Source organism: Stegostoma tigrinum, chromosome 17 (genome assembly GCF_030684315.1).
Source record: "Stegostoma tigrinum isolate sSteTig4 chromosome 17, sSteTig4.hap1, whole genome shotgun sequence".
NCBI classification, from domain to species: Eukaryota; Metazoa; Chordata; class Chondrichthyes; order Orectolobiformes; family Stegostomatidae; genus Stegostoma; species Stegostoma tigrinum.
The window spans coordinates 23,617,047-23,629,136 of NC_081370.1; the positions used below are offsets into that span (position 1 = coordinate 23,617,047).

At 40.1% G+C, this 12,090-nt stretch overlaps 1 protein-coding gene across 1 annotated transcript; it reads left to right on the forward strand.

Annotated features, from left to right (window-relative positions):
• Positions 1-442: 442 nt before the first annotated feature.
• On the forward strand, positions 443-9,647 carry si:ch211-256a21.4 (uncharacterized). The gene is made up of 3 exons (XM_048545235.2): positions 443-1,404; positions 6,239-6,415; positions 7,707-9,647. Exons 1-3 carry the CDS (start codon positions 1,215-1,217, stop codon positions 7,886-7,888), a joined length of 549 nt encoding a protein of 182 aa, XP_048401192.1. The 5' UTR covers positions 443-1,214; the 3' UTR covers positions 7,889-9,647.
• Positions 9,648-12,090: the final 2,443 nt, after the last annotated feature.

Below are 12,090 nucleotides of genomic sequence, written 5' to 3' on the forward strand. Positions count from 1 at the left end.
TTAGGCTGCTAAGTACTTAATGCCTAATTTCACATTTCGTGGGACACACATATACACAGTGGTCATTCCAGCAGGGAGTTAGATAAAAATCACACAATGATTACAACAGAGAAGGCGGCTGTTCGGCGTTCTTGTGTTTCTACTGGTTCTCCGAAAGTTCAATTAGCGAGGTATCAGCCTCGCCCTTCTCCCCAGTCCCGCTCCCCCAACTCCCTTTGCACATGATCTAATTTCCTCCGGCGTGTCCCCGTTACACCTTCAGGCTGCACATTCGTGATCCCCACCAGTTGCGTGTAAAATAAGTTTTCACTCATTCTTCAAGTTCCTAAAATTATGAGTTTTCTTCTTAGATCCTCCCGCCAATGGGAACAAATTCAGTCCCAAATTGCTTCTGATTTTGTACAGCCTCAATACAATCTCCTCTCTGCAACTTGATCTCTGGGGGAAACAGTATCACTATGTTTCTACTGAGCCGCAGAACTATTTTCGTGAATCTTTTCCGGCTTTGTATTAAAAGCAGGTTAGCGTTTAAAAAAAACAAAAAGTACTGTGCCTCACCGCAACAACCAGGAACATCACTGGGGGAAAGCAACATTTCTGACGGAAAGTTTCTGTTGTAAATGTCGCCGTTGTTCCACAGTCAAAAAAAATCACCCATTCTGTCACATCATTGGGACTGCATGGTGCTGCCTTATACTAGCTGACCGTGATGCTAACTTGCCGGTGTTGAAGTGGCCCATCTGTGCGCTGAGTGAAGAACAGAGGTGGAAATATCAGCACATTTTGTTTAATTTCCTTCCTGTGGTGTGAAATGACTCTATCGCTTCGGTTGCACTTCTGCAGGGTTGAGGTTTTGGCAACAGATTCTATTTCCTCGTGGCGCCGGCTCGTTCCCGGGGCTGATGGTCCTTCCCGGGGTCAGTCATTCATCGGCAAATCTCCAGGCCCTGTTGGAGCCATCGCCTGGGACTTTCCAATAGCTGCTTGAAAACACGGAGGGAAATTCCGCGACTTCTTTCCAGCCTTGCAGCGTTTCGCTCGGAAATCCGGCATCACAGGTCTCTCGCTCAGGAATCTGAACGGTTCCAATGCAGTTGTCGACACCAGTTGACCGGAACGTTTAATATTCTGATTCTGACCTTCAGGATCCACGTGGTTTTCTTCCAGAAACAGTGACCGCCCCCCCGGCAGACTGGACACTCAGAATTAGACCAATGGGGATACGGAGAAGGGAGCTGAGGTGCAGGTTGTTGCAGAACACCGTTGTAATAATCGGCTCTGTCGCTTTGATCTACTCGGTTTGTAGCCCTAGCTGGTATCAGAGCAAGGGGCTGTGGTCCATGTCGGAATTCACAAATACAAACACCTCTCAACAGACTGAACTTGACCACCTGCTTAGCCGAGGTAAGCGCCGTAGGGACACCGACTCCAGATGGTGTCTCTAAACTGAAGAGTACGTGGTATCACAGATTCGGGCAGAACCGAAAGAAAAACCATTTGGCCCATTCGATGCGGCCTTTCTCACCAACAGTTCACCCCCACCCCCCATCTCTCTCTGTCTCATCTGCTTCCTGTGCTCTGAGTAGGATCAGCTCATCCCAACTCCTTGCCACATCTCTACTCACGCAATCATAGAGATGTACAGCATGAAAACGGACACTTCGGTCCAACTCGTCCAGGCCCACCAGATATTCTACATTAATCCAGTTCCATTTGTCAATATTAGGCCCTTAGCACTCTAAACCCATCTCATTCAGATGCCTTGTAAATGTTGTAATTGTACCAGCCTCCACCACCTCCTCTGGCAGCTCATTCCGTACATTCAGAATGTCCGTTTTAGATGTACCGGCCCCAGAAAACAAAATTGTAGAACCGTAGAAAGACTGGACTGTATTCCAGAATGAAAAAAAGCCAACTTATTATCTAAATTGAGAGAATTTTCAAAATGCTTGGATGTAGAAGGATGTAAGTTTTGAATCACAGAAAACCAGGCAGAGCTACAGTAGGTAATAAGGAAGGCAATTGAATTACAGCATTTGATGCTAAATGAATGGAATATAGAAATAGGTAAATGTCACAGCTACGTCACCTGGAGTATTGCATACAGTTTTGATCAACGTAATTGAGAACGGATGTAGTTGTTTCGGAGGAGGTGCAGAGTGTGTTCATTAGGTTGATTCCAGGGAAGCGGGGTTTGACTTATGAAGAGAGTTTGAGCAGTTTAGGCATATATGCCAGACTTTAGAAGAATGAGAGAAGAGCTAACTGGGGTATATAAGAAACTAACAGGATTGACCAATTAGATTTGAGTGAACATTTTCCCTTGTGGAGCAATCTGGAAGGAGAGATCATTTAGGATAAAAGGTGGCAGATTTAAAACTGAGGTAAGGAGGAATTATTTGTCTGTAAGGGTTGTGAACTTGTGGAACTCACTGCCCCAAAGTATAGTGGATGCTGGTACACTAAATAAATTTAAGGAGAAGATAAAGAGAGGAAGCCGGAAAGTGATGTTGAGGTGGAGGTGAGATCAGTTATGATTGTATGAAATGTAAGAGCAAGTCAAGGGGCTGAATTGCCTGCTCCTACTCCAAGATCTTATGTTCCTAAGTTTACTAACCTGTATGTGATCTTCAGTACACGAGGGGAACTTGCAAGTGGTGGTAAACCCATGTATCTGCTTCCTTTGTCCTTCTAAATGATAGTGGGCATGGGTGTGGAAGGTTGTGAGGAGTCTGAGTGAATTTCTGCAGTGCATCTTGTAGACACTACAATTACTGAACTTTGGTGGTGGAGGAAGTGAATATTGAAGAAGATTGATGAGGTGCCAGTATAGCAGGCTGCTTTGTCCTAGATGTTTTCAAGCTTCTTGAATGTTTTTGGAGCAGCATTCATCTAGGCAAATGGTACGCATTCCATCACACTTGTGATTTGTACCTTGTATATGGTGGAGAGACTTTGAGGAGTCAGGGGGTGAGTTACTACCTGTTGCAAACTCCAGCACATTGATAGGGGGATACCCAACGATAATAACATCATTGAATGTCACAGAGTCAATAGTTAGATTCCCTCTTGTTGACCGTGGTCATTGCCCAGCATTTGCATGGCATGAATGTTATTGCTTCTTGTCATCCCAAGCTTGAGTAATATCCATTTCTTGTCACATTTGGCCCTGGATTGTTTTGGTATCTTGAGAGGTACAAATGGTGCTGAATATTATGCAAATATCTGGAAGCTGATTAATGAAGTAGCTGACCATAATTGGTCCTATGTCATTTTAGAACCCAAGTTCTTAAGAACAATAATATGTTGTGAACCTTCATCAAACTCATTTCTTACAATCTCTGTCTTTCAGGAAGCTTTTAATTGTTTTTCCTAAAGAGGTTCAGTGTCCATTTTTGTTGACAACACTTCATTGTAGCACATTATAAAGGGTACCAATATTCCCTCCCTAATGGCATTAATGGGTCAACCTACAACCTACAGGAATTCCCTCCCTAATGGTTTTTGGGTCAACCCACAACAGGAGGACTGCAGCAGTTCAAGAAGGCAGCTCACTACCACCTTCTCAAGGGCACCTAGAGATGGGCAAGAAATGCTGGCCAGCCAGTGACACCCACATCCCACACATGAATAGAAAAAACATTACCATAGCCATACTGTCGTTGTACAGCTCAGCATCTTTTGTTTCTTATCTTATACAAGTATAAATTCCACACCTTTTTGAAGGTTTCTATTCAACCTATTTCCATTCCTCTTTCAACAGGGCAGTCCAGCCAATTATCTTACAGCTGTTTACTGGCCTTCCTGCTTTTCAAAATATTTGCTTCTTATTTAATGACTGAAAATCTCTTAATTTTGAGCAAGTCAATGTTACACTATTGTCAACTTGACAAGACAACGATGCAAAATTATGAAGGGTCTCTGATGAAGGGTCCAGGCCCGAAACATCAGCTTTTGTGCTCCTGAGATGCTGCTTGGCCTGCTGTGTTCATCCAGCCTCACATTTTATTGTCTTGGATTCTCCAGCATCTGCAGTTCCCATTATCACTGATGCAAAATTATGATTGTTCACTACTCATACACCTCATCCAGTCCATTTTGGCAAGTTTGTTTTAGTCTATAGTTTTATTAATGTCATAAGGTTCCCAAGCAATCGTTTGGCAGTAACAATGCAGAAAACTTGCACCTTGAATAATGTGATCAAAGTCAGTTGCCAGACAATAACCTATTTGAAGGAGGATCAATGAAGAACAGGGAAGGGAGACATTGAATCTTAAAAAAAATTACCTCTACTAAAATCATTTACATTGTGGTTGCATTCCTCCCATACAAAGCTAATGTGTCAGTGTGTTTAATATACAGTTTACTTGTAAATAGTGGACAAATAAAAGAGGAGGCAAAATGTAAAAACAGGGAAATATGGAGCTGAAAAGCCTAGTGAGGTGAGTAAGTTTTGGAAAGACAAAAAGCAAGCAGCAAACCAGGGCAATTCAGGGAGTGAGTTCCAGAGAACAAAGGCATAATGACTCATGGCACAGAGCCATTATTGCTGGAGGATAAAGTGAACACTTGTAATCTAGATTGCCAGAGTAGGATATGATCAGCTCATGAAGGATCTTGAACAGATGAACTTCTTGGATTATGGGGAACATTCAGTTGTGCAAGAAAGATTGTAATGGGAATGTTGAACTTTTTAGGTAAGGATATGGATTATACATTCTAGAAATGAGTGAATCAGACTGGATATTGTTTTTATTTCTCTGATTACAGTCCCAGCAAAGCTGAATCCAAAATGGAGGATCCCAAATCTGTAGACTTACTCAGGAGCACGTCTCTGAAAATAAGCACAAGGTGCTTTACATACAATGGATTACTTTGCACAAGTGAACAAGGTTAAAATTCCCTGAAAGTGTAGATGCTGGAGATCTGAAACAATAACAAAAACAGAAAGTACTCAAGAAACTCAATAGGTCTGGCACCATCTGCGAAGAGACAAACAATTAGTGTTTTGACTCCAGTGATCCTTTGTCAGAACTTAACTCCACAGGGATCATCCCACGTACATCTGTGAACAGACCAACCTGTTAACTACGTGTGGTTAGCAACAGAGGTCTCTTTTCTAAGATAAGAGTCATATGAGTTTATAGTCTATTGAATCACTAGATGGTACCGTCCAAATGATAACTCCTATCTGTTAAAAAAAACTGCTGTTCACAATTGCCAGACCTAGCTACCTGGCTGGGAGCCTTGACAGAAAACAAATATCACTCTCACAATCCCCTACACTAGCAGACAAACAAGGACTGAAGCTTTAAGTATGTGTCATTCACCAAGGTCTGTTACTGCTGTAGCTCAATGTCAATCAGCCAGGCCCTCTTTGATTTGTATCTTCAAATTTTTTTTTCCAAATTGAGATTTTCCAGCGATACTAGCACTATAATTTGGAAGGTATTTAATTCAAAAGCTTTAATTTTCAGCCAGAGAAAAAATGCTACACAGTGCTATGAGCAGTAAGGAGCACTTCTCTATGATATAAATCATAGATTTGTATTTCCTGTTTTAGTTTTAGTAGTGTTTACTTCACAAACTCCATTTCTACTTTCCACCTCTAGTGCTATTAATAATGATGCAAAATTCATCAAGCTTTCTGTTTCTATTCCGACCAATCATTTGTAATACAAGTTTGAAAGAGCATAATCTGGAATTATGAAACAGGCACTTAAAAGAATAAAGCCATAACACCGGATATTTGTTTTGATTAGCATATTTTCACCATATTAATGCCCAATTATGATGACGTTTCTCCCTGCATTTAAATTTCACACCAGCATTTCCCTGTAAAATTTCAGAAAGGCATTCTATTTCTGGGACATAAGATGGCATCGTTAAGTGCAACTTGTAAACTTTTCACTGTACTTATGTGCATATGTGACAATAAAACTAATTCTAATTCTAATTCACTTGGGTTTGCAGTTTTGATGTTGATAGTTGGCTTTTAGTTGCCTTTCCACTGCTGCAGGAAATGGGGTTGACAAAAATCCTGAAATGGGTGCAATTTTCACCTCACGTCCAATTGAAATTTGCATAACAAAGCATGACGTTAGTTGTCAGGAAATAACAGCTTTGTTTACAAACTGAAAATATTCTGTAGATTAAATAATATGGAATTTTGAATCCAAGAACAATATTCAGGTATTGCTTGTATTCTTCGTTCAGTTACTGTTGTTTTCCTTTCCAGCAGTGGAAGCAGAACGTGTATTTGGGGTGATTGCGACTATGATGGCAATCACAGCCATCTGTATCGCATTACTGCTCATCTGTTGCTGGAACCCAGATACCTATACTGAATCCAAGATGAATCCTGGGCGGATACTGCATCCAGGAAAATTGCTGATTGTAATTCTGGTGCCAACTGGTAAGAACAGTCACTGGAGCTCCTCAGCTGGTTAAAGATATGGAATAACAGAGTCAAGTAGACCATATAAATCACAGATTTAATCCCCAGATCAATCACACTGGCAATAAGGGTGTTATAACTGGCTGTAATGGCCCTCTTTTTTAAGGGAGGAAGAAGTTTAAGCTTCTCATCAGTGATCACTATTTTAGCTCAAGATAAATACATAGACATCAGGTTTGTTGCCCCTGTGGTATGTGACCTGCCAACACTCATTATCAAGGATGTGATATAGGATTCCCACCTCAGTTGTCTTAATATAAACTAAAGATGGAATTTGGGGTTTTACTATTGCATACTGCTATTTACTGAGATGTAACAGATTAATTTTGGTAGGTCCCTGAACAATCAGCTTTTTACACTGACTAATTGAGCAAATCAGTTCATTTGATTTAATCATTGCATTATTATTGATAAACATATATAGTGATAAATCAAATTTACGACGAAGTAACATTTTGAGTTTTTAATCGGTTTTCTTTAAACTGGTCAACAGTTGTGGGGATATTCTCTTTCTTGTTACTGCAGAGCTGATGAATATTAATTTAACGTTAATGAGAAAGCTCACTTATACATTTATGGGATATGAACATTACTTCCAAGGCCACCATTCCATTCCTATCGGTACTAGACAAGAAGGTCAAGAACCTTCATGAACCACTGTATTTAACAGGGTGGAAGAATCCCCACAGAACTTTTAAGAAGGGATTTTGGCCCAACAACAATGAAGGCATGGCATACAGTTCCAAGTTAGGATTGTATATCTCTTGGAGTGGTGTTGGTTATTTCAAGCATCCAATACCCTTGCTCTTCTAGTATTAGAAATTGAAAGTTTGGAAGGTGCTGTCAATGGAGTCTTGGTGAGATGCTGAAGTGTAACTTGTCAGTGAGGACCATTGCTGCAACTATGTCAGTGCTAGAAAAAGTGAATGTGTAGGGTGTAGGCTATACATAACAATGACTGTGTCAAATTTATCTTAATACTCAAAGGATTTTATAACTATTACAAATTATTTTGAAAAATAATCAGAAGATTTACTAACAGAATTGAGTCAGTCGGTTCTTACCTTAGCTATCATTCAAAGGTGCCTGGAAAAACACTAATTTATCTGGATAATTCCATTGGGAAATTATATTTAAGGGGTCACTTCAGTTCCCACCCATCACTAACACTTCACATCAATAGTAACTACATGAATTACCAACCTGACCTTTGCAGGAAAATTTGAAGTTTCAATGTTTTTCTTTCCAGCTCTACTATATTTCATCGCATGGTCTTTGTTCACCAACCGTCACATGGAACAAATGAAGAATGATATCACACAATTTGGCTCTGCATACTGGGTGGGAATGTGTGCTTGGTTCACACTGCTAGTTATTTTACCAATTATTTACATGATGGAGCAGTGCTCACACCGAGAACTCGAAATATAAAATGAACAGGAGCTCAACATTTCAGGAGTGTGTTTCACGACAAGAATCGTGTGAATCTGTATAAAGTCATTACAACTTCTGACAACCACCAGACTGAGAACACCAAGACTATTTTCACGTAGAGTTCACAGATTTAGGGAGATTTGTTTTTCAAAAACAGTCTCCTTTAGGAACTGCAGAAGTAACACCTAGACAGGACTACTCTATTTTTCTAGAAGAATCTGAGGGCTACTTACTGATTTTTGACAGCATCTTTTGATTTTCAGGGGCCACTTTTTCATTCTCACTTGCTCATTGATTAGGTGATTGTAATCATCGTAACAATACATTCTGTATTGGCGTAGACATATCGAGCATTAGGACACAGAAGCGGAATTAAAAGAATTCAGCAACATCTTCAATAGTTAATCCTTCATTAAATTTAAAGCTACAAAACACAAGGAATGCAGTGAATTCCAAGAAATAATAAAATAGTATTTAAATTGGTATAAGCTAACTTGAAGAATAAGTGACACAAACTTCTACACAGGGAAACAAAAATCATCCGAAATACACATTCCACATTGGCAAGGTCATAATAAAACTGCTTCCATTGCATATTCACAAAACCGGAACACTTTAACCAATCATTTATTATCCTTTTTTAATGTCTATTAAAATAAGCTGCATGTTTCCTCTACAATAGCTTCTGAACTATGCAGCATTTAAGGTAGAGATTCTGCATTCATTTGCAAGTAATTTGTTATCTCAATGATTTCATGTTTACTTAGCTTCTAGTTAGCTGATTATTCCTGTTATATTTGAAAATGTTCTCTCTTCATCACAGATTCCCTCACTCCTATAACAGCCCCTTAAGACCTCCTTCTCACCTACTCCAGCCCCTTATGGACTCCCTCTCTGTCACACAGCTGGTGGCCTCCATTTCTCTTTGACATCCCCTCTTGCAGACATCATCTCTTTGTCATGCCCCTTGCAACTCCTGCTCTTTCTCTCGCCACTCCCTCTTACAGCGTATATATCTCACTCTCTCACCTGCCCTGCAGTAACACTCCCCCATTCCCAGCAGCTTCCGCCTTTCTCAAACCCTTGCGGCTTCTCTCTCCCCACGCTGCACTTACAACCTTCCCATCTCACCCAGCCCAATCCTATCCCAACGGTACCCCCTGTCTCTATCCATCTCCCTTGCATTCTCCTAGTCTTACCCCGGTCCGCCAGCAGCTCCTGCCCTGCTCTATCTTCCAGCCGTGGTAAAGTGGTGACTGGTAACCTTGCCCATCCATTTCTGAACCCCTGCTTTTGACCCCAGACCCTCAGTTCTCTGTGCACACCCTGGTTTCCTCACTGCTAGCATTTCATTACCTCATATTCGATGCTCATCCAATCACAAGTTGTTTTGCTCTCATGGACTCACTAATAAGCCTACCAGCAGGAAACACAAGAGAAAATGGAGATTGGAAAAGCATTTTCTAACTACTTCCTTCCATTTGATTTACAGAGACTACTTTTCTCAGATTGATCAGCCAATTAGGTGAATTCTCTCAGTTGATTTCAGGGATATTGGGGACAGATGCCCACCCCCACACACACACATACACAAAACCCACCTTAATATATTTTGAGCATTAGATGATATAATTTAACATTTCCTTGTTAAAACTACTGTGAATAAGAGAAAGTGTGACTGTGGTGAAGATGTTTCATGTGTGTAAATGTCCACAGACATGCTCAAATGACGTTTGTAATTTGTATCTAAACAATAAAGAGCAATGGTTTTTACATACTAATGTAAGAAATAAGAACCCTCAGGAAAGATCATTAAAGAACTCTTATAAATCAGCTGCACAGTATCAACTGTCCTCTCCTACAGGAAAATGATTATATTAAGTAATCAAGGAACTCAGCAAGGTAGAGAGATTGCACAACCAATATTAAGGTCACACCATTCCTGAACTTATGTCCAGGAGCCTCCCGCAATCCTGTGCAACCCCTTATATATGTAAGTGTTAAAAATGGTCAGAAACTGACCCTCAGCCTGAAATTAAAATGCTGATCACAGCTGAGTTATAGACAAGGAAGTATGTGACTATCCTGAAATCTTGGGTAATTCCCGCATTCATTGGTTGAAAAGGTTCAAGCACACGATTGACCCTTTCAGCCCCACCCACTGCTCAGAGACAATAGGTATTCCTCAACATTTGGAGTCTTCATCAGGCAGCTGCCTTCTTCAGATAGCAGGTGGATCAGGAATGATGGAGAAGGACCACGAAGTGTTCCCTACCACTTTGGCTTTTGACTGCATCATATCACGGGGGAGGCAATAGCCTAATGGTATTATTGCTGGGCTGTTAATCCAGAGACCTAGAAAATGTTCTGGGGACCAGGGTTCAAATCCCACCATGGCAGATGGTGGAATTTGAATTTGATAAAATATCTGGAATTAAGAATCAACTGATGACCATGAATCCATTGTTGATTGTTGTGAAAACCCATCTGGTTCACTAATGCCCTTTAGGGAAAGAAACTGCCATCCTTACCTGGTTTGGTCTACATGTGACTCCAGACCCACAGCAACATGGTTGACTCTTAACTGCCCTCTCGACAATAAATGCCGCCTGGTGACATCCTCATGCCATGAATTTAAAAACATCTAAATTGTTGTTTTTCAAATAAAATTAAATAAACTACTTTAAAAATATTTATGAATACTTCACCTGGCATGCCTTCAAGTGAACAGTTGGGGCCCAAGGACCAAATCATGTGGTTCGCTCACTAGTTATATCTTGCCAACCAGAAAAATACTCATTTATCCCAACCCTCTATCCAAGCTAATACATCACCCCCAACCCCATCACCCCTATCTTCTGTATTAATATTTTGATCACTTTTTTTGTGGTCAACCAAATAACTGGATACTTGTAACTTGTAACTGTAAAGTGCATATTTGTGCCATAATCATCTTATCTCATGCCATTAGCACACATACCCACCCACCAAACTAGCCCCACTAAGTTTCTAGGGCAGTCCTCGTAAAAAATTTGTTTTCTTTCCCCTTGACACATTGTCCTTAGAAACACTTTTGCAAAAAGGTTCAAGTGCTGTACTGTTCTATGTTCTATTAAAGTCCCATTAAACATCTTTAAAAGGCCAATACCCTATTTTCAGGTGTGCTTGAAAATTTTATATATATACACATATATATTATTGCCAGCACATTACAAAGAACTATCTTCCATCTCCCCCTGACTAAGAACAGAGTTGTGAATTAAGGTGACAGAATGAGCATGGGAATATTTGATGAATAGCTGACCATTTGAGAATCAAATGCAAAACAAAGCATTGCACAATGAACAGTAGAAGTGCAGTTATTTCACGTATGTTTAATGTGACACTTCCAGGGCAGTTGGGACTTGAAGCAGATCTTTTGGACCAGAGGTAGGGAGACTACCACTGCACTACAAAGTGATATGTACCAGACAGAAGGAAGCATCAGCCAAATGTAGAACAACCAAACTATGTTCAGACAGGTGTATGTCTACTCCCTGGTACAGCACTTGGCACCAATATGTGAAGATCACTTTGTGAATGAGGATTATTCCACTATGGGTGAATAATCTACTATTAAAACCATTACTACTGTCATTCACGGCAGATGAGTGATTGATCAATTTTCCTCATCCTAACACTTGTGAGCTAAGACTACTTGAAACACCTTTTATTTGCTATGTAAGAATATGCACACAGTCACAATCATCAGACAACAACACAAACAATTAAAGTAGTTGTTTCACTCACTTGAAGCAGACTGAAGGGCTCAAATAGTACCTTTGGCAACTTTAGGAACTTAGTATCAAAAGAGCATTGTAGAATCCTTGAAATCATCTTTGAAAGTAATTAATTATACTATTCCTTTTTGGTCATAGGCATTTCTAAAATACTTATGAAGATACAAATATTGTATCAGTTTCCACAGACTGCATTTGAGTAGTTACTAATAATCATGCAATTCTGAAGTTATTAGACTTTAATTAAATACACTGTTGGCCCCAATAATTCAAGATGTTATATATAGAAAATAAAGTTACTGCACTCGTAAATTTTCCAAGCTTTCAGACATTATCCTACATGTTTTCCTTTTAAAACTTCAATAATTTACATCTCTATCCTGAAGGCACTGTGACAGTATGGTGTCCACATGTGTGATT